The sequence below is a fragment of the Coregonus lavaretus genome, assembly GCF_964263955.1.
Source record: "Coregonus lavaretus genome assembly, contig: HAP1_SCAFFOLD_3149, whole genome shotgun sequence".
Taxonomy (NCBI): domain Eukaryota; kingdom Metazoa; phylum Chordata; class Actinopteri; order Salmoniformes; family Salmonidae; genus Coregonus; species Coregonus lavaretus.
In genome coordinates this window covers 33,188-54,433 of record NW_028161321.1, presented here as the reverse complement: position 1 = coordinate 54,433, position 21,246 = coordinate 33,188, and the positions used below count along the sequence as shown (strand labels likewise).

Genomic DNA, 21,246 nt, shown 5'->3' with positions numbered 1-21,246 from the left:
TTCTAATGAGGCAACCACTAAAATTACAGTATGATATTCTAACGAGGCAACCACTAACATTACAGTATCATATTCTAATGAGGCAACCACTAACATTACAGTATGATATTCTAATGAGGCAACCACTAACATTACAGTATGATATTCTAATGAGGTAACCACTAACATTACACTATGATATTCTAATATTCTAATGCCAGTGAGCAAATCTCCAATCTCCACCCTATTCCCTATGTAGTGCACTACTTTAGATCTGGTCAGAAGTAGCCTAGTGCACTACGTAGGGAACAGGGTGTCATTTGGGCCAGAGTCAGTAACTCCCCTGGGTATGAATTGTCTCTCTATCTTATCTGTCTTCTATATGATGTTCTCCTCTCCTCCTCTCTTCTCTCCTCTATTCACTCTATTCTATCATCCACACCACATGCCAGCTTCAACACAATCCATTTACAAGTTAAAGACACACCTTGGAATAAATAGCAAAGGAAAACTACTACTAGATGGATTTTTTATTTCCCATCACCAAGAATCATATTTAATAACTGAACAGTAGCAGACCTAACTTCATCTGTTCCTGACTCTGGGTAGTGGACTAAAAATACCATCAATCTCCAATGATATTAAAGTACAATTCTGAACATTACTGATATACTGAGTGGTAAGTCAAGATATGTGCTGGGTTTTTATTGTTTGGTTAATACCACCACCTGCTGGACAGGTTTAATGTTGCTTGACTGAGCAGTACGGGAGAATAAAATATGCCAAATTTAGGGCCGGTTTCCCGGACATCTCCATTGAACATGCTTTTTAGTCTAGGACTAGGCTTCATCTGTGTCCGGGGAAACCGGCCCATATAGTTCAATTAGCAAGTAAGTAACACTACCTGTTCCATGATACTGAGGAAAATTACATTGAGACAGAGAACCAATTGAGAAAACATTTCAATGGTTCTGAATGACAACCAACATATATTAACAGCATACATCATGATTAATGTGAATATATAAGATTAAAACATTGCACTTAGAAAAATATGAATGCATTGAATTGTAATTCATAACATTTTCTGAAGATCAAATCAATCAAATCATTGTACATAAAAACAGAGCAGAATGAATCATCACATCTGGGGACCATCACCACCAGCATGACTAGTATCTATGTGGACCCTAATACAGTTTAACCAGCTCAGCTATAGACTACACCAGCATGACTAGTATCTATGTGGACCCTACTACAGTTTAACCAGCTCAGCTATAGACTACACCAGCATGACTAGTATCTATGTGGACCCTACTACAGTTTAACCAGCTCAGCTATAGACTACACCAGCATGACTAGTATCTATGTGGACCCTACTACAGTTTAACCAGCTCAGCTATAGACTACACCAGCATGACTAGTATCTATGTGGACCCTACTACAGTTTAACCAGCTCAGCAGTACCTTGTAAAGAGAGCCAAAACCCAGGATAGAGGGGCTGAGTGAATGTGGTCTGGACTCTGTGGAGGAGGGTCATTGTGTCAGAGACACTGTAGAAGGACAGAGTACCTGCCTTGTGATCCAGGTCCACTCCTACTCTAGAGGACTGAGGGCCTGATACTTTAGTCTTAACATTATTGTGTCTGAACCAATAACCATCACTAGAGCACTCTAACCTCCAGGACTTGTTATTGTATCCAAATCCACCATCTGTCCCTGTTCTGCTGATGTCTTTATATGAGACTGCTGTAATAACACACACCCCACTCCACTCCACCTCCCAGTAACAGCGTCCAGACAGACCCTTTCTACACAGAACCTGGTAGTAGATGGTGAATCTGTCTGGATGAACAGGATATGGTTGGTCTTGACCTTTATTGGTCACCTTTCTGTTCCCTTCAGACAGAGAGAGGCATTTTTGTGCTGTGTTTGGGTCCAGTGTGAGCTGACAGTAATCTGGGAGAAGAGCAGAGCAGAGACCAATGAGGGGAGTTAGAACAATAAGTGAAGTCAGATACTGTATCTACCCTGTCTTTGATTAGAGCACAGCAGAGATCAAATCAGAGAAATATGAGGAGTCAGATAGATACCCAGTCTTTGATTAGATCTACTATTGCTATATATTTCTAGAGGGATTGTTAGGAGTGTCAGTAAAAAGAGACTGTTAGTTACTTCAGAATAAAGAGACTCACATTGTAAGAACTGTGCTCTGGTCTTGGGCTCTGGAGGCAGTACAACATCCACTATATTCACTACAGACACACAAACACATTCACAGAGAGAGGGAATGTTATCATCATACCATATTCCAAATGTATATGACTAGTAGGGAACTTTCAATGGTCTAAAGTTGATGTTCTTATTATTTTCAACACACCTGTAGTGGAGATCTTGGTCCATTCTCCTTTAAGGACGTCTTCTAGTGTCTCTTTCAGTTCAGACACAGTCTTACTCACATCTACAAAGTACTGAAGAGGACGGACAACGATGCTGGGTAAGTCTGAAGATACACTGGTACCGGAGAGAGACTGATAACTCTGGGGAGAGAGAGAGAGAGAACAGAACCAAATGATTGAGAGTTTCATATTGAGTTTTAGTTTCATATCACATGTATCAAGGCAGTTGAGTTACCTGGAGGAAATGGATGTGATCCTCTGTGTGTGAGAGCTGCTCCAGCTCAGTGCTTCTCTTCCTCAGCTCAGCTATCTCCTGCTCCAGTTGCTCCAGGAGTCCTTCAGCTTGACTCACTTGAGCCTTCTCTTGGGCTCTGATCAGCTCCTTCACCTCAGAGCGCCTTCTCTCAATGGAGCGGATCAGCTCAGTAAAGATCTTATCACTGTCCTCCACTGCTGCCTGTGCAGAGCTCTGTTAAGAGAGAGAGAGAGAGAGAGAGACTGACTTGTCTTACTTTAATGAGCCATCCTCATTACACTAACACCCCCACCCCTAAAAGCACATTGCGTGACACCACAACCTCCACACAATCACATTATCCAGTACCCAACACCACAGTACAATACACCATCCAGCACCACATTCCAACCGTCCATCCAACCCCTCCTCTCCAGCCGTACAGACAGCCCCCCTGAGCCCCCATACCTCCTGAAACATCTCCACATTGTTGATCATTTTGTGCAACTCAAACTCAACCCTAAGGCGTCAACAGTAATGGCATTACCCTGGCAACACAGAAAAAACATGATGAACAGTCTGTCATTGCAGAAAACGGACACCCCTCCCCAACTCCAAGGTCAACCCGAGCCAACCAGCTATTGGTGTGGGTAACTTCTGTTGTGGGGAGATGAGGGAGCCTGATGGGTGGGTAACTTCTGTTGTCTCTCCGGCCGCATGATGAAGATCTGCTGATCCAGCTCCAAACCACCAGCCCTCCTCAACAAAGCACATGCTGGTTCCCTCCAGCCCACCTCCGTACGGTACAGAATCCTCTGCGCTGCTTTGAGTCAGAACGCTGCCACCCTGCTCTCCAGGTCCACCAGGCCTTGTCCCCACTCCTGGACAGGCAGGTACAGCACTGCCGCCCTCAGCCAGTGATGCCCAGACGGGAAAGAAATCACTGGCCAATTTATGCCATAGGGAGGATGCCGCCAAGTTGTTGATGATCAGAACCCTCCCTCTGTATGACACTTGGGAGAGGAGCCACCAAACGTCCTGGTCCACAGTACGTCTGGTCCTTCTGTACAATAGAGTCCAGGTAGGACTTCAGTCTGTTACCGAGGACCTTGGCAAAGACCTTATATTCCACACAGAGCAATGCCACAGGCCTCCAGTTCTTTATGTCGCTCAAATCCCTATTTTGGGCAGGAGAGTCAAAGCCTCCCGTCTACAGCTTAGCGACAGCTCCCCCACCCCGACGCACTCACGCAACACACGTTCTGTCCAATAATTCCCCAGAACTTTTTATAAAAATCCACAGGCAGACCGTCTGAGAGACAGCAGCTGAGAGTTTGTGAAAGGCCAGGGAAATGTCTATTTGATTTATCTGTGACAGAGAGAGTTTGGAAAGGTCTGTGAGCAGAACCTGAGAACACCCAGGATAATAATAATAATAATAATATGCCATTTAGCAGATGCTTTTATCCAAAGCAACTTACAGTCATGTGCATACATTTTTACATATTGGTGGTCCCGGGGATCGAACCCACTACCCTGGCATTACAAGGGCCATGCTCTATAGAGGATCACAGAGTTCTGCCCTCTATAAATCAGAGTACAATTCCACAGCCGCAGCCTCATCTCCCCACAACAGAAGTTACACACCCATCAGGCTCCCTCATCTCCAAACAACAGAAGTTACCCACCCATCAAGCTCCCTCATCTCCCCACAACAGAAGTTACCCACCCATCAGGCTCCCTCATCTCCCCACAACAGAAGTTACCCACCCATCAGGCTCCCTCATCTCCCCACAACAGAAGTTACCCGCCCATCAGGCTCCCTCATCTCCCCACAACAGAAGTTACCCACCCATCAGGCTCCCTCATCTCCCCACAACAGAAGTTACCCACCCATCAGGCTCCCTCATCTCCCCCACAACAGAAGTTACCCACCCATCAGACTCCCTCATCTCCCCACAACAGAAGTTACCCACCCATCAGGCTCCCTCATCTCCCCACAACAGAAGTTACCCACCCATCAGGCTCCCTCATCTCCCCCACAAAGGAAGTTACCCACCCATCAGGCTCCCTCATCTCCCCACAACAGAAGTTACCCACCCATCAGGCTCCCTCATCTCCCCCACAACAGAAGTTACCCACCCATCAGGCTCCCTCATCTCCCCACAACAGAAGTTACCCACCCATCAGGCTCCCTCATCTCCCCACAACAGAAGTTACCCACCCATCAGGCTCCCTCATCTCCCCACAACAGAAGTTACCCACCCATCAGGCTCCCTCCTCTCCCCCACAACAGAAGTTACCCACCCATCAGGCTCCCTCATCTCCCCACAACAGAAGTTACCCACCCATCAGGCTCCGTCATCTCCCCACAACAGAAGTTACCCACCCATCAGGCTCCCTCCTCTCCCCCACAACAGAAGTTACCCACCCATCAGGCTCCCTCCTCTCCCCCACAACAGAAGTTACCCACCCATCAGGCTCCCTCATCTCCCCACAACAGAAGTTACCCACCCATCAGGCTCCCTCATCTCCCCCAACACAGAAGTTACCCACCCATCAGGCTCCCTCATCTCCCCACAACAGAAGTTACCCACCCATCAGGCTCCCTCATCTCCCCACAACAGAAGTTACCCACCCATCAGGCTCCCTCATCTCCCCACAACAGAAGTTACCCACCCATCAGGCTCCCTCCTCTCCCCACAACAGAAGTTACCCACCCATCAGGCTCCCTCATCTCCCCACAACAGAAGTTACCCACCCATCAGGCTCCCTCATCTCCCCCACAAAGGAAGTTACCCACCCATCAGGCTCCCTCATCTCCCCACAACAGAAGTTACCCACCCATCAGGCTCCCTCATCTCCCCCACAACAGAAGTTACCCACCCATCAGGCTCCCTCATCTCCCCACAACAGAAGTTACCCACCCATCAGGCTCCCTCATCTCCCCACAACAGAAGTTACCCACCCATCAGGCTCCCTCATCTCCCCACAACAGAAGTTACCCACCCATCAGGCTCCCTCCTCTCCCCCACAACAGAAGTTACCCACCCATCAGGCTCCCTCATCTCCCCACAACAGAAGTTACCCACCCATCAGGCTCCCTCATCTCCCCACAACAGAAGTTACCCACCCATCAGGCTCCCTCCTCTCCCCCACAACAGAAGTTACCCACCCATCAGGCTCCCTCCTCTCCCCCACAACAGAAGTTACCCACCCATCAGGCTCCCTCATCTCCCCACAACAGAAGTTACCCACCCATCCGGCTCCCTCATCTCCCCCAAAACAGAAGTTACCCACCCATCAGGCTCCCTCATCTCCCCACAACAGAAGTTACCCACCCATCAGGCTCCCTCATCTCCCCACAACAGAAGTTACCCACCCATCAGGCTCCCTCATCTCCCCACAACAGAAGTTACCCACCCATCAGGCTCCCTCCTCTCCCCACAACAGAAGTTACCCACCCATCAGGCTCCCTCATCTCCCCACAACAGAAGTTACCCACCCATCAGGCTCCCTCATCTCCCCCACAAAGGAAGTTACCCACCCATCAGGCTCCCTCATCTCCCCACAACAGAAGTTACCCGCCCATCAGGCTCCCTCATCTCCCCACAACAGAAGTTACCCACCCATCAGGCTCCCTCATCTCCCCACAACAGAAGTTACCCACCCATCAGGCTCCCTCATCTCCCCCACAACAGAAGTTACCCACCCATCAGACTCCCTCATCTCCCCACAACAGAAGTTACCCACCCATCAGGCTCCCTCATCTCCCCACAACAGAAGTTACCCACCCATCAGGCTCCCTCATCTCCCCCACAAAGGAAGTTACCCACCCATCAGGCTCCCTCATCTCCCCACAACAGAAGTTACCCACCCATCAGGCTCCCTCATCTCCCCCACAACAGAAGTTACCCACCCATCAGGCTCCCTCATCTCCCCACAACAGAAGTTACCCACCCATCAGGCTCCCTCATCTCCCCACAACAGAAGTTACCCACCCATCAGGCTCCCTCATCTCCCCACAACAGAAGTTACCCACCCATCAGGCTCCCTCCTCTCCCCCACAACAGAAGTTACCCACCCATCAGGCTCCCTCATCTCCCCACAACAGAAGTTACCCACCCATCAGGCTCCGTCATCTCCCCACAACAGAAGTTACCCACCCATCAGGCTCCCTCCTCTCCCCCACAACAGAAGTTACCCACCCATCAGGCTCCCTCCTCTCCCCCACAACAGAAGTTACCCACCCATCAGGCTCCCTCATCTCCCCACAACAGAAGTTACCCACCCATCAGGCTCCCTCATCTCCCCCAACACAGAAGTTACCCACCCATCAGGCTCCCTCATCTCCCCACAACAGAAGTTACCCACCCATCAGGCTCCCTCATCTCCCCACAACAGAAGTTACCCACCCATCAGGCTCCCTCATCTCCCCACAACAGAAGTTACCCACCCATCAGGCTCCCTCCTCTCCCCACAACAGAAGTTACCCACCCATCAGGCTCCCTCATCTCCCCACAACAGAAGTTACCCACCCATCAGGCTCCCTCATCTCCCCCACAAAGGAAGTTACCCACCCATCAGGCTCCCTCATCTCCCCACAACAGAAGTTACCCACCCATCAGGCTCCCTCATCTCCCCCACAACAGAAGTTACCCACCCATCAGGCTCCCTCATCTCCCCACAACAGAAGTTACCCACCCATCAGGCTCCCTCATCTCCCCACAACAGAAGTTACCCACCCATCAGGCTCCCTCATCTCCCCACAACAGAAGTTACCCACCCATCAGGCTCCCTCCTCTCCCCAAAAACAGAAGTTACCCACCCATCAGGCTCCCTCATCTCCCCACAACAGAAGTTACCCACCCATCAGGCTCCCTCATCTCCCCACAACAGAAGTTACCCACCCATCAGGCTCCCTCCTCTCCCCCACAACAGAAGTTACCCACCCATCAGGCTCCCTCCTCTCCCCCACAACAGAAGTTACCCACCCATCAGGCTCCCTCATCTCCCCACAACAGAAGTTACCCACCCATCCGGCTCCCTCATCTCCCCCAAAACAGAAGTTACCCACCCATCAGGCTCCCTCATCTCCCCACAACAGAAGTTACCCACCCATCAGGCTCCCTCATCTCCCCACAACAGAAGTTACCCACCCATCAGGCTCCCTCATCTCCCCACAACAGAAGTTACCCACCCATCAGGCTCCCTCCTCTCCCCACAACAGAAGTTACCCACCCATCAGGCTCCCTCATCTCCCCACAACAGAAGTTACCCACCCATCAGGCTCCCTCATCTCCCCCACAAAGGAAGTTACCCACCCATCAGGCTCCCTCATCTCCCCACAACAGAAGTTACCCACCCATCAGGCTCCCTCATCTCCCCCACAACAGAAGTTACCCACCCATCAGGCTCCCTCATCTCCCCACAACAGAAGTTACCCACCCATCAGGCTCCCTCATCTCCCCACAACAGAAGTTACCCACCCATCAGGCTCCCTCCTCTCCCCCACAACAGAAGTTACCCACCCATCAGGCTCCCTCATCTCCCCACAACAGAAGTTACCCACCCATCAGGCTCCCTCATCTCCCCACAACAGAAGTTACCCACCCATCAGGCTCCCTCCTCTCCCCCACAACAGAAGTTACCCACCCATCAGGCTCCCTCCTCTCCCCCACAACAGAAGTTACCCACCCATCAGGCTCCCTCATCTCCCCACAACAGAAGTTACCCACCCATCAGGCTCCCTCATCTCCCCCAAAACAGAAGTTACCCACCCATCAGGCTCCCTCATCTCCCCACAACAGAAGTTACCCACCCATCAGGCTCCCTCATCTCCCCACAACAGAAGTTACCCACCCATCAGGCTCCCTCATCTCCCCACAACAGAAGTTACCCACCCATCAGGCTCCCTCCTCTCCCCACAACAGAAGTTACCCACCCATCAGGCTCCCTCCTCTCCCCCACAACAGAAGTTACCCACCCATCAGGCTCCCTCATCTCCCCACAACAGAAGTTACCCACCCATCAGGCTCCCTCATCTCCCCCACAACAGAAGTTACCCACCCATCAGGCTCCCTCATCTGCCCACAACAGAAGTGACCCACCCATCAGGCTCCCTCATCTCCCCACAACAGAAGTTACCCACCCATTAGGCTCCCTCATCTCCCCACAACAGAAGTTACCCACCCTTCAGGCTCCCTCATCTCCCCACAACAGAAGTTACCCACCCATCAGGCTCCCTCATCTCCCCACAACAGAAGTTACCCACCCATCAGGCTCCCTCATCTCCCCACAACAGAAGTTACCCACCCATCAGGCTCCCTCATCTCCGCACAACAGAAGTTACCCACCCATCAGGCTCCCTCATCTCCCCACAACAGAAGTTACCCACCCATCAGGCTCCCTCCTCTCCCCCACAACAGAAGTTACCCACCCATCAGGCTCCCTCATCTCCCCACAACAGAAGTTACCCACCCATCAGGCTCCCTCATCTCCCCACAACAGAAGTTACCCACCCATCAGGCTCCCTCCTCTCCCCCACAACAGAAGTTACTCCCCCTTCTGCTGTCCCCACCTCTCCCAAAAGCCTTGGAAGCTTGAGCAAAAAGTGACATCTTGGAAGAGCTTTACATGGAATTTCCAATAGGACACCTGCCTGGGCCCTGGTGAAACAGAGAACTGAGACCTGTACTAGGTGCAGACACATTTTGGAAAGCAAAGACAAGGACATTGATTTTGGCTCTAACCACTAACAACCTACCCTTACACACCTCTTTTGCTACCCCTGCACTAAGATTTGTGCCATTGCTCAGCACCTGCGCCCCCTTCCACCAGACCCCCAATACACTTCATTAATCACATCACTGTGTGTCTTTTGCTAAAAAATCACGTTTAAATGTTTTTGTTTGACTTATTCCCCCAGTCTCTGCCGCCGTTCATGTTAAGGAAGTCTAACCGTGAAATCTCCATAAGAGGTGGGAGGGAAATCACCACAATCAGAAACCAGTAGAGAAGCCCATAAAGCCTCCATGCCAGAAAAAACCATCCATTTAAGCAGATTCTGAAGACATGCCCTTAAGAACCCATGACCCATTTTCTCAGCCTATACCGCTTCCTGGGTGAGAGGACACTAAACCCCTCATTCTTCATCAGGTGTTGTCCTGACCTTACAAACCTTCCAGGATCAATAAAATAAGACTCCAGCAGAACCTTCTTTTTCCCCTTTAGTCTCCATCAGGAACCTAGAAAGTTATCTCACCGTATATACTGGGCCCTCAGCCTGACTGGCTGTCAGCTCTGGATCCAATGAGCCGTCTGAAAACGAGACCGCCTTGTCCTCCGCTCCCGCAGACTCACCTCCCCCCTCTTCCTCCTCCTCCATTGGCACGGTACCGTCCTCCTCCTCCCCAGTCTCTGCCCCCCTGCACTTCCCCCCTGATCAGTGCCTCTTCCCCAATGACAGGCAATATTTCCTGGGATGAGCCCACCAAGCCTTCGCCCACCGGAGTCTCTGTTACTACAGAAACCTGCCTCAGCTCATGTAGCCCAGCTGCAACCCTCCCCACCACCGCTTTCTCCACGGCCAGCGCACCACCACTTGGCCATGCACTACTCTCCTCCTTCCTGGTACCACCACCACTTGACCCTGCACTACTCTCCTCCTTCCTGGTACCACCACCACTTGACCCTGCTCTATTCTCCTCCCTCCTGGTACCACCACCACTTGACCCTGCTCTACTCTCCTCCTTCCTGGTACCACCACCACTTGACCCTGCTCTACTCTCCTCCTTCCTGGTACCATCACCACTTGACCCTGCTCTACTCTCCTCCCTCCTGGTAGCACCACCACTTGACCCTGCTCTACTCTCCTCCTTCCTGGTACCACCACCACTTGACCCTGCTCTACTCTCCTCCTTCCTGGTACCACCACCACTTGACCCTGCTCTACTCTCCTCCTTCCTGGTACCACCACCACTTGACCCTGCTCTACTCTCCTCCTTCCTGGTACCACCACCACTTGACCCTGCTCTACTCTCCTCCTTCCTGGTACCACCACCACTTGACCCTGCTCTACTCTCCTCCTTCCTGGTACCACCACCACTTGACCCTGCTCTACTCTCCTCCCTCCTGGTACCCCTGCCATTTATTTTGCAATTCTGAGTAATCACTACTTTAGTAAGGATTAGTAAGGAAAAATACTTTATTCAGTACTACTGTAGTTGCTTAATAATTCCAATAGATTGCAGCATAAGACCATGAATGACATTTCAGAAGATTAGTTTAGTTCTCTGCCTGGATACACCACCACTCCCCCTCACAGGAAAACTCCTCCTGCCTGAGCTTTTTACTGTCCCTTTCCACACTGCTAACGCAAGAGGAAGGACTGAAAACACATTACTGTGAAGTAATATAATGATGATTCATGTTTATTATTACCTGTTTTTATGGTCATGTTTTGAAATTATATTTCATTACTATAATGATTATCAATAAGCCTAAACATTAATTCAGTCACCTCTGGTCGACAAAAACGTATTTTCCTAGTACATTAATTGTGAAATTCTTCAACCAGCATCGAGCACTCTGCCTTCTCACGCAAGCGAGGGGCATGTTGAGGTAAATATGCTAACCGCAACGGTTGCATTATGTAATTTATTGGTGGGCTGGAAGATGCAGTGTTTTTTCTTTTCTATTCAGAGGCTATTTACTCCCAATATGAGATAATTTTATATAGAAGGTTTTTATAATGCATGTTTACTAGGGTTGAGGTTAGCACATCTGAATAGGGATTATTTGGCCGCGGTTCAATACCTGTCCTACCTATCAATCATATTGCTGCTTGTAGCCTATAACTGATGATCCCCACACTAGAAACACCCAAAACTATCTGTGCTAGCAAACCCTGTGTTCCACCCCTCCCCTGTGTAACCTTGAGGTTTGTTAAGAAACAAACACTTGTCTATGAAAACAGACATGTTTAACGGATTCCGCTTGGCACCCAGCCGAGAGCACACGAAAACCACTTGCAAATTTACCAAAACTAACCAACTACTTGCGGTCTGTTCGTAAGTAATAAACGGAGGCAGATTAGCCACCACAACTCTTATCGAAAGAGGCGAAATCTGCACCAACACACCCCTCACAAAAATCCCACTCACAACAAGACAAACCTTTTTCATTAACACAACCACCGCCTTGTTCATTCTGGATGCAGAGTGCAGATGTTCTGCTCCAACCTGTTCGCCGACCATGAGCAAAACTTCCTCCACACCTTTCTCCGGAACGGACCCGAAGCGACAGCGTTTCTTCTCCACTCGGTTGAGGCCATCACGCCGCCCTAACAAACTACCCCTACTCCCCCCTCAACTCTAAACGATAAACTGTGGAAACCAATAAACAAACCCTCCACCATGAGAAAATACATTCAGAAAATACGCAAGAACCAAAAGAAAACAGAATAGTAGCCCTCCTCACGAACCACAAATCTCTCACGCAACCAACTTCTTCTTCTATGATATAATGGCGGTCCACAAACCAACGTTAAAGGTGCATGCCGCCACCTACTGTGCTGGAGTGTGTGGTCAATCACGGTTTCCAACATTTCTAAATCCTCCTACCTAACTCAGTACTTCTGAGAAAATAAAGAAGAGCACTACTAACTTCTAATAGACCCTCCCTCATCCCCAAAATACCTTCCAACCCCCACCCCCCCAACCTCAATGACCCTACACATCTTTCCCTCTCTTCAACATACTTACAACAATATAACAACACATGCTCCACCGTTTCATCGACCGTACCTTCCAGACACAAATCATTCCCATGCTTGCCAACCAGATGTAATGACGAGATCAATGTACAATGTCCTAAGCGCAATCAAGTAAACACCACCTCTTCCTTCCTAATCTGACTTTTGAATCTTGGTCCATCGACCTTTCTGTAAAACTGTAAACTATTCACATAAATGCCGGCCCTTGTGCTCAGAGTACCATCTCTTCTGCCACACATCTATCAAAATGTCTCTGATCTTACATTTGGCCTCACCTCTACCCAGTGGAACATTAATATAAATTATATCTCGTTTCAAAGCTCTTTTAGCTAACTGGTCTACAATTTCATTCCCTTCCACACCCGAATGTGCTGGGACCCAGCAGAATCTCACTACTAAACCCATTCTCTCAATTCTCCATAATAACATTAATACCTCCAATAGCAGGTCACTCCTATTAGATTTACCAGATGATAAACTATTCAATACAGACAGAGAATCTGAGCATACTATAATTCTAACAGGTTGTACGTCCTCCACCCACTGGAGGGCAACTATTATCACCAACAGTTCAACTGAGTATACTGACAGTTAATCTGTTAGTCTTCTACATATCTGCACATCAAATTCAGGAACATAAACGCCTGCTCCTGTGAGCCCACTATCTGGGTCCTTGGATCCATCTGTGAAAAGCGGTAGAAAAGCATAAAAACTTCTACCAATGTAATTGTCAACCAGTTTCTCTATATCACTGACTTCTGACCAATCTTTCCTTCTCTCTACCAAGGTTAGATCAACAACAGGGTCTGGGAGTAACCATGGAGGAACATCCCCTATCACCACAGAAGGGCCAACCTCCAACTCCCTCAAACCACTCTCATCAGCAAGCTTTCCAACTGTCCAACCAAAACCACTGCCTTGTCTACTAGTATATTTTTATTTTTTATTTTTATTTAACCTTTATTTAACCAGGTAAACCAGTTGAGAACAAGTTCTCATTTACAACTGCGACCTGGCCAAGATAAAGCAAAGCAGTGCGATAAAAACAACAACACAGAGTTACATATGGGGTAAAACAAAACAAAGCCAAAAAAAAATACAACAGAAATACATATATATACAGTGTGTGCAAATTTAGCAAGTTATGGAGGTAAGGCAATAAAATAGGCTATAGTGCAAAATAATTACAATTAGTATTAACACTGGAATGATAGATGTGCAAGAGATGATGTGCAAATAGAGATACTGGGGTACAAATGAGCAAAATAAATAACAATATTGTCACACCCTGGCTCTGGGACTCTATATGTTGAGCCAGGGTGTGTTCATTCTATGTGTTCTGTTTCTATGTTGGGTGTTCTAGGTTGTGTTTTTCTATGTTGGCCTGAGTGACTCCCAATCAGAGGCAACGAGTGTCAGCTGTTTGCTGGTTGTCTCTGATTGGGAGCCATAATTAAACTGTCTGTTTTCCTTTTGTGTTTGTGGGTTCTTGTTCCGTGTTCGGTCAGTGTTACCGTGGACTTCACGAGTCGTTTCTTGTTTTGATTTGAGTTTTGTGCTTTAACTAATTAAAGTAAACATGTTCGTTCAACACGCTGCGCATTGGTCTACTCCTTACCCTGACGATCGTGACAGAAGAACCCACCAAACCAGGACCAAGCAGCGTGTCCAGGAACACACGCAGGAGGTAACGCTGGTGGATGTCCTCCTCGGCTGGGGGCAGATTACGAAGGAGGAGGCCGTCCGGTACCGGAAGGCGATGAAGGGGGAGACCCAGGCAGGAGTGGAGAAGCGGCGTCAACCGGGCCGTGGTCGGACAGGCGAGAGGCACCCCCAAGAAATTTTTAGGGGGGGGGCACACGGCATGGGCGACTGGGCAGCAGGAGGCTGCCACAGGGCGAATTTGGAGATTAGGAGAGGAGGCCACCGGGTTTTGGGGGCCAGAAGGCAGGTTGGCGGAGCCTGGATGGAGAGCAGAGCCAACTCCCCGTACTCAGGCATGGCAGCATGAGACTGGGCAGGTTCCGCGGTATGCGGAGCTGCGCACTGTGCCACGAGTGGTTCGGCATAGTCCGGTACGTCCTGTGCGAGCACCCCGCACGTGTTGTGCGAAGGTGGGCATGCAGCCAGGACGGAGTGTGCCGGCTCAGCGCTCGTGGCCTCCAGTGCCTCTCCTCGGTCCCGGATATCCTGCGCCAGTGTCACGTGCTGTTATGCCAGTGCGGGTACACAGCCCTGTACGTCCTGTGCTGATGCCTCACACAGAGTGTGTGAAGGTAGGCATTCAGCCAGGACGGGTTGTGGCAGCTCTTCACTCCAGGTCTCCTATCCGTCTCCACAGCCCGGTCCGGCCTGTCCCTGCTCCACGCACCAAGCCTACGGTGTGCGTCGCCAGCCCAGTCCGGCCTGTCCCTACTCCACGCACCAAGCCTACGGTGTGCGTCGCCAGCCCAGCCCGGCCTGTTCCTGCTCCACGCACCAAGCCTACGGGGTGCGTCGCCAGCCCAGCCCGGCCTGTCCCTGCTCCACGCACCAAGCCTACGGTGTGCGTCGCCAGCCCAGCCCGGCCTGTCCCTGCTCCACGCACCAAGCCTACGGTGTGCGTCGCCAGCCCAGCCCGGCCTGTTCCTGCTCCACGCACCAAGCCTATGGGGTGCGTCGCCAGCCCGGCCTGTCCCTGCTCCACGCACCAAGCCTACGGTGTGCGTCGCCAGCCCAGCCCGGCCTGTCCCTGCTCCACGCACCAAGCCTACGGTGTGCGTCGCCAGCCCAGTCCGGCCTGTTGCTGCTCCACGCACCAAGCCAGGGGTACGAGTCGTCAGTCCGGTGAACCCCGTTCCGGCTCCACGCACCAAGCAAGGGGTGCGTATCGTCAGCCCGGTCCGGCCCGTTGCTGCTCCACGTACCAAGCCAGGGGTGCGTGTCGTCTGTCCGGCACAACCCGTGCCTGGGTCATCGGTGCCTAACCAGGTACCGGTCAACGGCTCCATTACGGAGCTGAAGCTAACCGCTCCTGCTACGTCCAGTCCAGCTCCAGCCAGCGGGGCCAGACCGGACCAGGGGCGCTATGGGGGGTTTGTTGGAGGGTGGTGGGCAAGGCCGGAGCCAGAACCGCCGCCGAGGAGCTATGCCCACCCAGCCCTCCCCTGTTTTGCTCTTATTGAGGCGCGGTCGCAGTCCGCGCCTTTAGGGGGGGGTACTGTCACACCCTGGCTCTGGGACTCTATATGTTGAGCCAGGGTGTGTTCATTCTATGTGTTCTGTTTCTATGTTGGGTGTTCTAGGTTGTGTTTTTCTATGTTGGCCTGAGTGACTCCCAATCAGAGGCAACGAGTGTCAGCTGTTTGCTGGTTGTCTCGGATTGGGAGCCATCTGTTTTCCTTTTGTGTTTGTGGGTTCTTGTTCCGTGTTCGGTCAGTGTTACCGTGGACTTCACGAGTCGTTTCTTGTTTTGATTTGAGTTTTGTGCTTTAACTAATTAAAGTAAACATGTTCGTTCAACACGCTGCGCATTGGTCTACTCCTTACCCTGACGATCGTGACAAATATAGGGATGAGGTAGTTGGGCGGGCTAATTTCAGATGGGCTGTGTACAGGTGCAGTGATCGGTAAGGTGCTCTGAAAACTGAGGCTTAAAGTTAGTGAGGGAGATAAGTGTCTCCAGCTTCAGAGATTTTTGCAATTTGTTCCAGTCATTGGCAGCAGAGAACTGGAAGGAATTGCGGCCAAAGGAGGTGTTGGCTTTGGGGATGACCAGTGAGATATACCCGCTGGAGCGCAGACTACGGGTGGGTGTTGCTATGGTGACCAATGAGCTAAGATAAGGCGGGGATTTGCTTAGCAGTGATTTATAGATGGCCTGGAGCCAGTGGGTTTGGCGACGAATATGTAGTGAGGACCAGCCAACAAGAGCGTACAGGTCACAGTGGTGGGTATTATATGGGGCTTTGGAGACAAAACGGATGGCACTGTGATAGACTACATCCAATTTGCTGAGTAGAGTGTTGGAGGCTATTTTGTAAATGACATCGCCGAAGTCAAGGATCGGTAGGATAGTCAGTTTTACGAGGGCATGTTTGAAAGCATGAGTGAAGGAGGCTTTGTTACGAAATAGGAAACCGATTCTAGATTTAACTTTGGATTGGAGATTCTTAATGTGAGTCTGGAAGGAGAGTTTACAGTCTAACCAGACACCTAGATATTTGTAGTTGTCCACATACTCTAGGTCAGACCCATCGAGTGTAGTGATTCTAGTCGGGTGGGCGGGTGCAAGCAGCGTTCGGTTGAAGAGCATGCATTTAGTTTTGCTAGTGTTTAAGAGCAGTTGGAGGCTACTGAAGGAGTGTTGTATGGAATTGAAGCTCGTTTGGAGGTTTGTTAACACAGTGTCCAATGAAGGGCCAGATGTATACAAAATGGTGTCGTCTGCGTAGAGGTGGATCTGAGAGTCACCAGCAGCAAGAGCAACGTCATTGATATACACAGAGAAAAGAGTCGGCCCAAGAATTGAACCCTGTGGCACCCCATAGAGACTGCCATAGGTCCAGACAACTATATTCCCAACAGTCATCTAGAACAGTAGCAGTGGGATGCTCAACCTCACAGCCTTTCAACCCAATAAGATAATGACCATTTTTTACGCTGTATATCCAAAGGCATCTCGCCTGCCTCCACCAGTAAGGCACATACAGATGTTGATTTAAATGCACCAGTACATATCCTTAAAGCTATATACTGGATTCTGTCCAGGTTCTGTAGCCAAGTCTTTACCTCTGTTCCATAAACTGTACACCAGTAATCAATTGGCGTCCTGATCAGAGCTCTATAAATATCCATCAACAATTGTCTGTCAGCACCCTATTCATAACCAGAGACCCACACAACCAACTACCGCGAAAGTTAATGAATGAGAGAGACAGAGACATCGTTACAACACTGTACATAGCCATAATATAACGGTTCTTCTTCTTTGGAGTTTAACGGCGGTTGGCATCCAATATGTTGCATTACCGCCCCCAACTGGAATATAATATACATCTATTTTACTTTGTGATACAAAATGGGAAAAGGGGAAAGGAACATTTTAATTAAAAACCTTCCAACTAACCCTACACTCATTAAATACCCACTACCCCATTCCACTACTTTGACCCTATCTGCTCCTGCACCATGCCAACGGCCTGGGAGGACGGGACACCACCACTCAACACACCCTGTAACTCTTCTGAAGTCTAATCTTGTATGCCCAAATACTTCTCTGCAGCTGCCATCACAATATCAATTTTCTGTGATTGACAATCAATTTCTGCGGTATAGTTGATAACCATTGTATGAACTCTAAGAAGCTAACTTTACTGAAGCGTATATCACTCGTTGGCCTATCCCTCTGTGCTGGCACAGATCTACTACTCACAGGGATCCTCTCAGGATCTCTCACCCTTGACCCATCCTCCTCTACTTTCTTCACTGTCTCAGCATACGACACCTTCTGCACTACTCTGACTCTAGCCACCTCAACCTGCCTCTCTCGCACCGGACACTTCCAATCCCCAGCAACATGGGCATCCCAACAGTTGACACACACAACTTTATCCACCGAAACTACACAATCCTCTATCCCATGCCCTCCTGCACACTTCCCACATCTTGGATCTCCCTCCTACAAACTGCTGCAACATGACCATAAACGTTGCACCTGAATCAGCACAGTGGATTCGGCACAAAGTTCTAACATGATAACTGATATATCCTACCATGACTTTGTCGGGTAAAGACTCAAAACTCAAAAGGACTGACAGTGACTCCTCTGTTTCACCACGCTCACCACCGGGTCTGTGTTGCACCAAACGGCGGGCATCACAAACACCAGGAAGCTTAAACTTGAATTGCTCCATCTCCACACTTAACGCTACCCCAGAAATCACTCCTTTCAATGGTGCCCTGTTCCTAAGAGCAAAGCAAGAAACAGATCTTGACCCAAGTTGCGTGACACGGAGCGCCCACTCCCTCTGGTCAGAAGAAACACAAACAAATATCCCAAGTCCACTACAGTTACCTTCACTGATTCAACTGCACCCAACTCTTTTCCCACCCAACATGAAACCACAAATGGATCTGCCAATAGGTATGGATCCACGTTCTCCTACAATGTATCTCCTACTGCACCAGATTCTTCTTTATCATGTCCATTGATGCCAGGCTCTGGTTCTGAGCTCTTCACCACACCTTCTACCTCACTTAACTCTCCCTCATTCATTTCCATTTCACCTCCAGAACTCAGTCTGGCGAATGGCTCACTCTGTTTGCACTTGAGTTATAACATTTGATTTTGATTTTGATTTATTTTTATGTCTCTATTCCTTTTAAACTTTTTTGAGTGTAACGTTTACTGTTAATTTCTGATTTGTTTATTATTTATTTCACTTGCTTTGATAATGTAACATAAGTTTCCAATGCCAATAAAGCCCATTTAATTGAATCGAGAGAGAGAGCTCCCTGTTAATGTATAGCAGACATGAGTCGCTCATGGTTACTCATGGTTATGTGAAGAGGTAGAGCCACTTGCGACTTTAAATCAGTCAGAACAATAGGGAATGTCCTTTTGGTCAAGATGATGGTTTCTCCCACAGTAGACCCGGGTTCATAACCCGTCAGTTACATTAAGCAGTCTATTCTCTGACAGGGGTCCAGACAGCCTGTTCCCAACAGTGGGATTGGATAGGGGCCCCGCTCTCTCTCTCTCTCTGACTGGAGGAGAGAAGTGAAATGGTGTGTCTCCTCTGGTCAACAATACTCACCTTGAGAGACTCCACAGCCTGTTGGAGCTCCTTCAGCTTCTTCTCTCTCTCCTGGAATCTCTGCTGGACTTTCTGCTGACTCATCCCCAGGTGCCTCTGTGGAGAATCACTCTTCAATGAGCTATCAAGCTTTATTTGTCCAGTAGATCAATAGTATAGTAATGGGACATAGGGCACATAGAGAGGAAGGTCTAAAATCTGGAGGAAGTCCCTTTACCATATGACATTTTCTATGTTGCTATGTGAATGATTATATATATATATTTTTTTTTTTTGTCATTTAGCAGACGCTCTTATCCAGAGCGACTTACAGGAGCAATTAGGGTTAAGTGCCTTGCTCAAGGGCACATCGACAGATTTTTCACCTAGTCGGCTCGGGGATTAGAACCAGCGACCATTCGGTTACTGGCACAACGCTCTTACCCACTAAGCTACCTGCCGCCCTAGTAGTGTTATAGTGTTTATGGTAGGTGTACATGTATCAAGGGGTTGAGACTGAACTTTGAACTCTTAAAAGGACATTCGGAATGATAATAGTGTTTGACTTCAGAAAATGGTGATACATTTGGAGCAAACTCAATATACTCAAGGTTTGTGTTCATATTTGTTCTGCTGAGGATCAATTTCATTTGATTTCTCTCATATTCAAACAGACTTAGTTCCTACTGTATCTTTAATTCTTTGTTTATCAGACAGTCACCAACAAGTAGTTCTGGTCTTACCTGTTTCTCAGTCCTCTCTGCTGCAGCTGACACTGTATCATGGCCTTTATGTTCATCCATCACACACAGCAGACAGATACACTGCTGATCGGTACGACAGTAAACCTCCAGCAGTTTGTCATGATGAGAGCAGATCTTCTCCTGTAGCTGTGCGGTGGCTTTGACCAGCTTGTGCTTCTTCAAAGCAGGAGATTCATAGTGAGGTTGGAGGTGAGTCTCACAGTAAGAGGCCAGACACACCAGACAGGACATGAGGGCTTTCTGCTTTCTGGTCCCAGTGCAGAAATCACACGCCACATCTCCAGGTCCAGCATAGCACAGAGCAGGAGGGGGAGCAGCCTGGAGTCCTGTCTTCTTCAGTTTCTCCACCACTTCAGCCAACATGTTATTTTTCCTCAGAGTAGGCCTTGGAGTGAAGGTCTCTCTGCACTGAGGACAGCTATAGACCCCTTTCAGAACATCCTGATCCCAGCAGCCCTCAATACAGCGCCTACAGTAACTGTGTCCACAGGCAGTAGTGACCGGCTCCTTCAGTAGATGCAGACAGACAGAACAACAGAACTGGTCCTGATCCAGCAGAACTCCCTGCTGAGCCATTTGGACAGTTGTTCACTCTCACACAGACAGACGACACAGAGACTCAGATCAGTTTCGTTTCCACAGAAGTTAGTTTTTGGGAGGGCGTGGACTTTCTGGATCTGCCAGATAGGTGAGGTTAGAGGGAGGGAGGGAGGGAGGGAGGGACAGAGAGAGAACTGCGTTCAACGTGGAGAGGGAGACAAATATTTTAGTTTCTAGGTTAGGGCCCTTCATTTGGAATAAATCTAACAAATATGAGTTGTTAGAATATATAAAGGGTAACAGTTCCTATGAAGTACATATTAGAATTATTATAATAAGCTTCATAATGCCTTATAATACACTTATGTGTTATAACACTGATTATAAGTGTCTATAATAATTCATAAGTGGTTGTAATGGGGGGGTTTGATATTGATTCAATATACTGTAGTTTAAATGAATACTGTATGTATTGACTGATCATTGAGAATGAGCTAATACTTTACATTACAGTGTGGTTATTACTGTTAGGCCTAGGGTCAGGGTTAGAGTTACTACATTCAGCAGTAACCCTAACCCTAGCCATATCTAGGACTTAAAAGAGAAGACATTTTATAATCAGAGTTCTTTGTATCTCTTCTTAGTCAGACAGAAACCCCCCACATCTTATAGGTGGACGGGGTTATGAACATATCCAATGAATTGTTTTCTGCAACCAGATGAAATGAAACTGCCTTTCAGCAGGAAAAGCTTCTCTAATAATCCTAACCATTGCTGG

The 21,246-nt window shown here is 48.9% G+C and overlaps 1 protein-coding gene across 1 annotated transcript; it reads right to left on the bottom strand.

Moving 5' to 3' along the window:
* Positions 1–493: 493 nt before the first annotated feature.
* On the bottom strand, positions 494–20,554 carry LOC311120818 (tripartite motif-containing protein 16-like). Its single transcript, XM_084195392.1, has 6 exons — positions 19,908–20,554; positions 19,186–19,281; positions 2,614–2,847; positions 2,360–2,519; positions 2,175–2,234; positions 494–1,938 (listed from the first exon to the last, which is right to left on the bottom strand). The coding sequence occupies exons 1-6, from the start codon at positions 20,502–20,504 to the stop codon at positions 1,421–1,423; spliced, it is 1,665 nt and encodes a 554-aa protein (XP_084051518.1). The 5' UTR covers positions 20,505–20,554; the 3' UTR covers positions 494–1,420.
* Between the last annotated feature and the right edge of the window lie 692 nt (positions 20,555–21,246).

Bases quoted from the DNA above. Each gene is read 5' to 3' on its own strand.
- LOC311120818 (XM_084195392.1), bottom strand. From the start codon at position 20,504: ATGGCTCAGCAGGGAGTTCTGCTGGATCAGGACCAGTTCTGTTGTTCT. The intron at 2,520-2,613 runs GTAACTCAACTG...CTCTCTCCCCAG, and splicing joins ATCACATCCATTTCCTCCAG to AGTTATCAGTCTCTCTCCGG. The intron at 1,939-2,174 runs GTGAGTCTCTTT...CTCTTCTCCCAG, and splicing joins CAGAGCACAGTTCTTACAAT to ATTACTGTCAGCTCACACTG.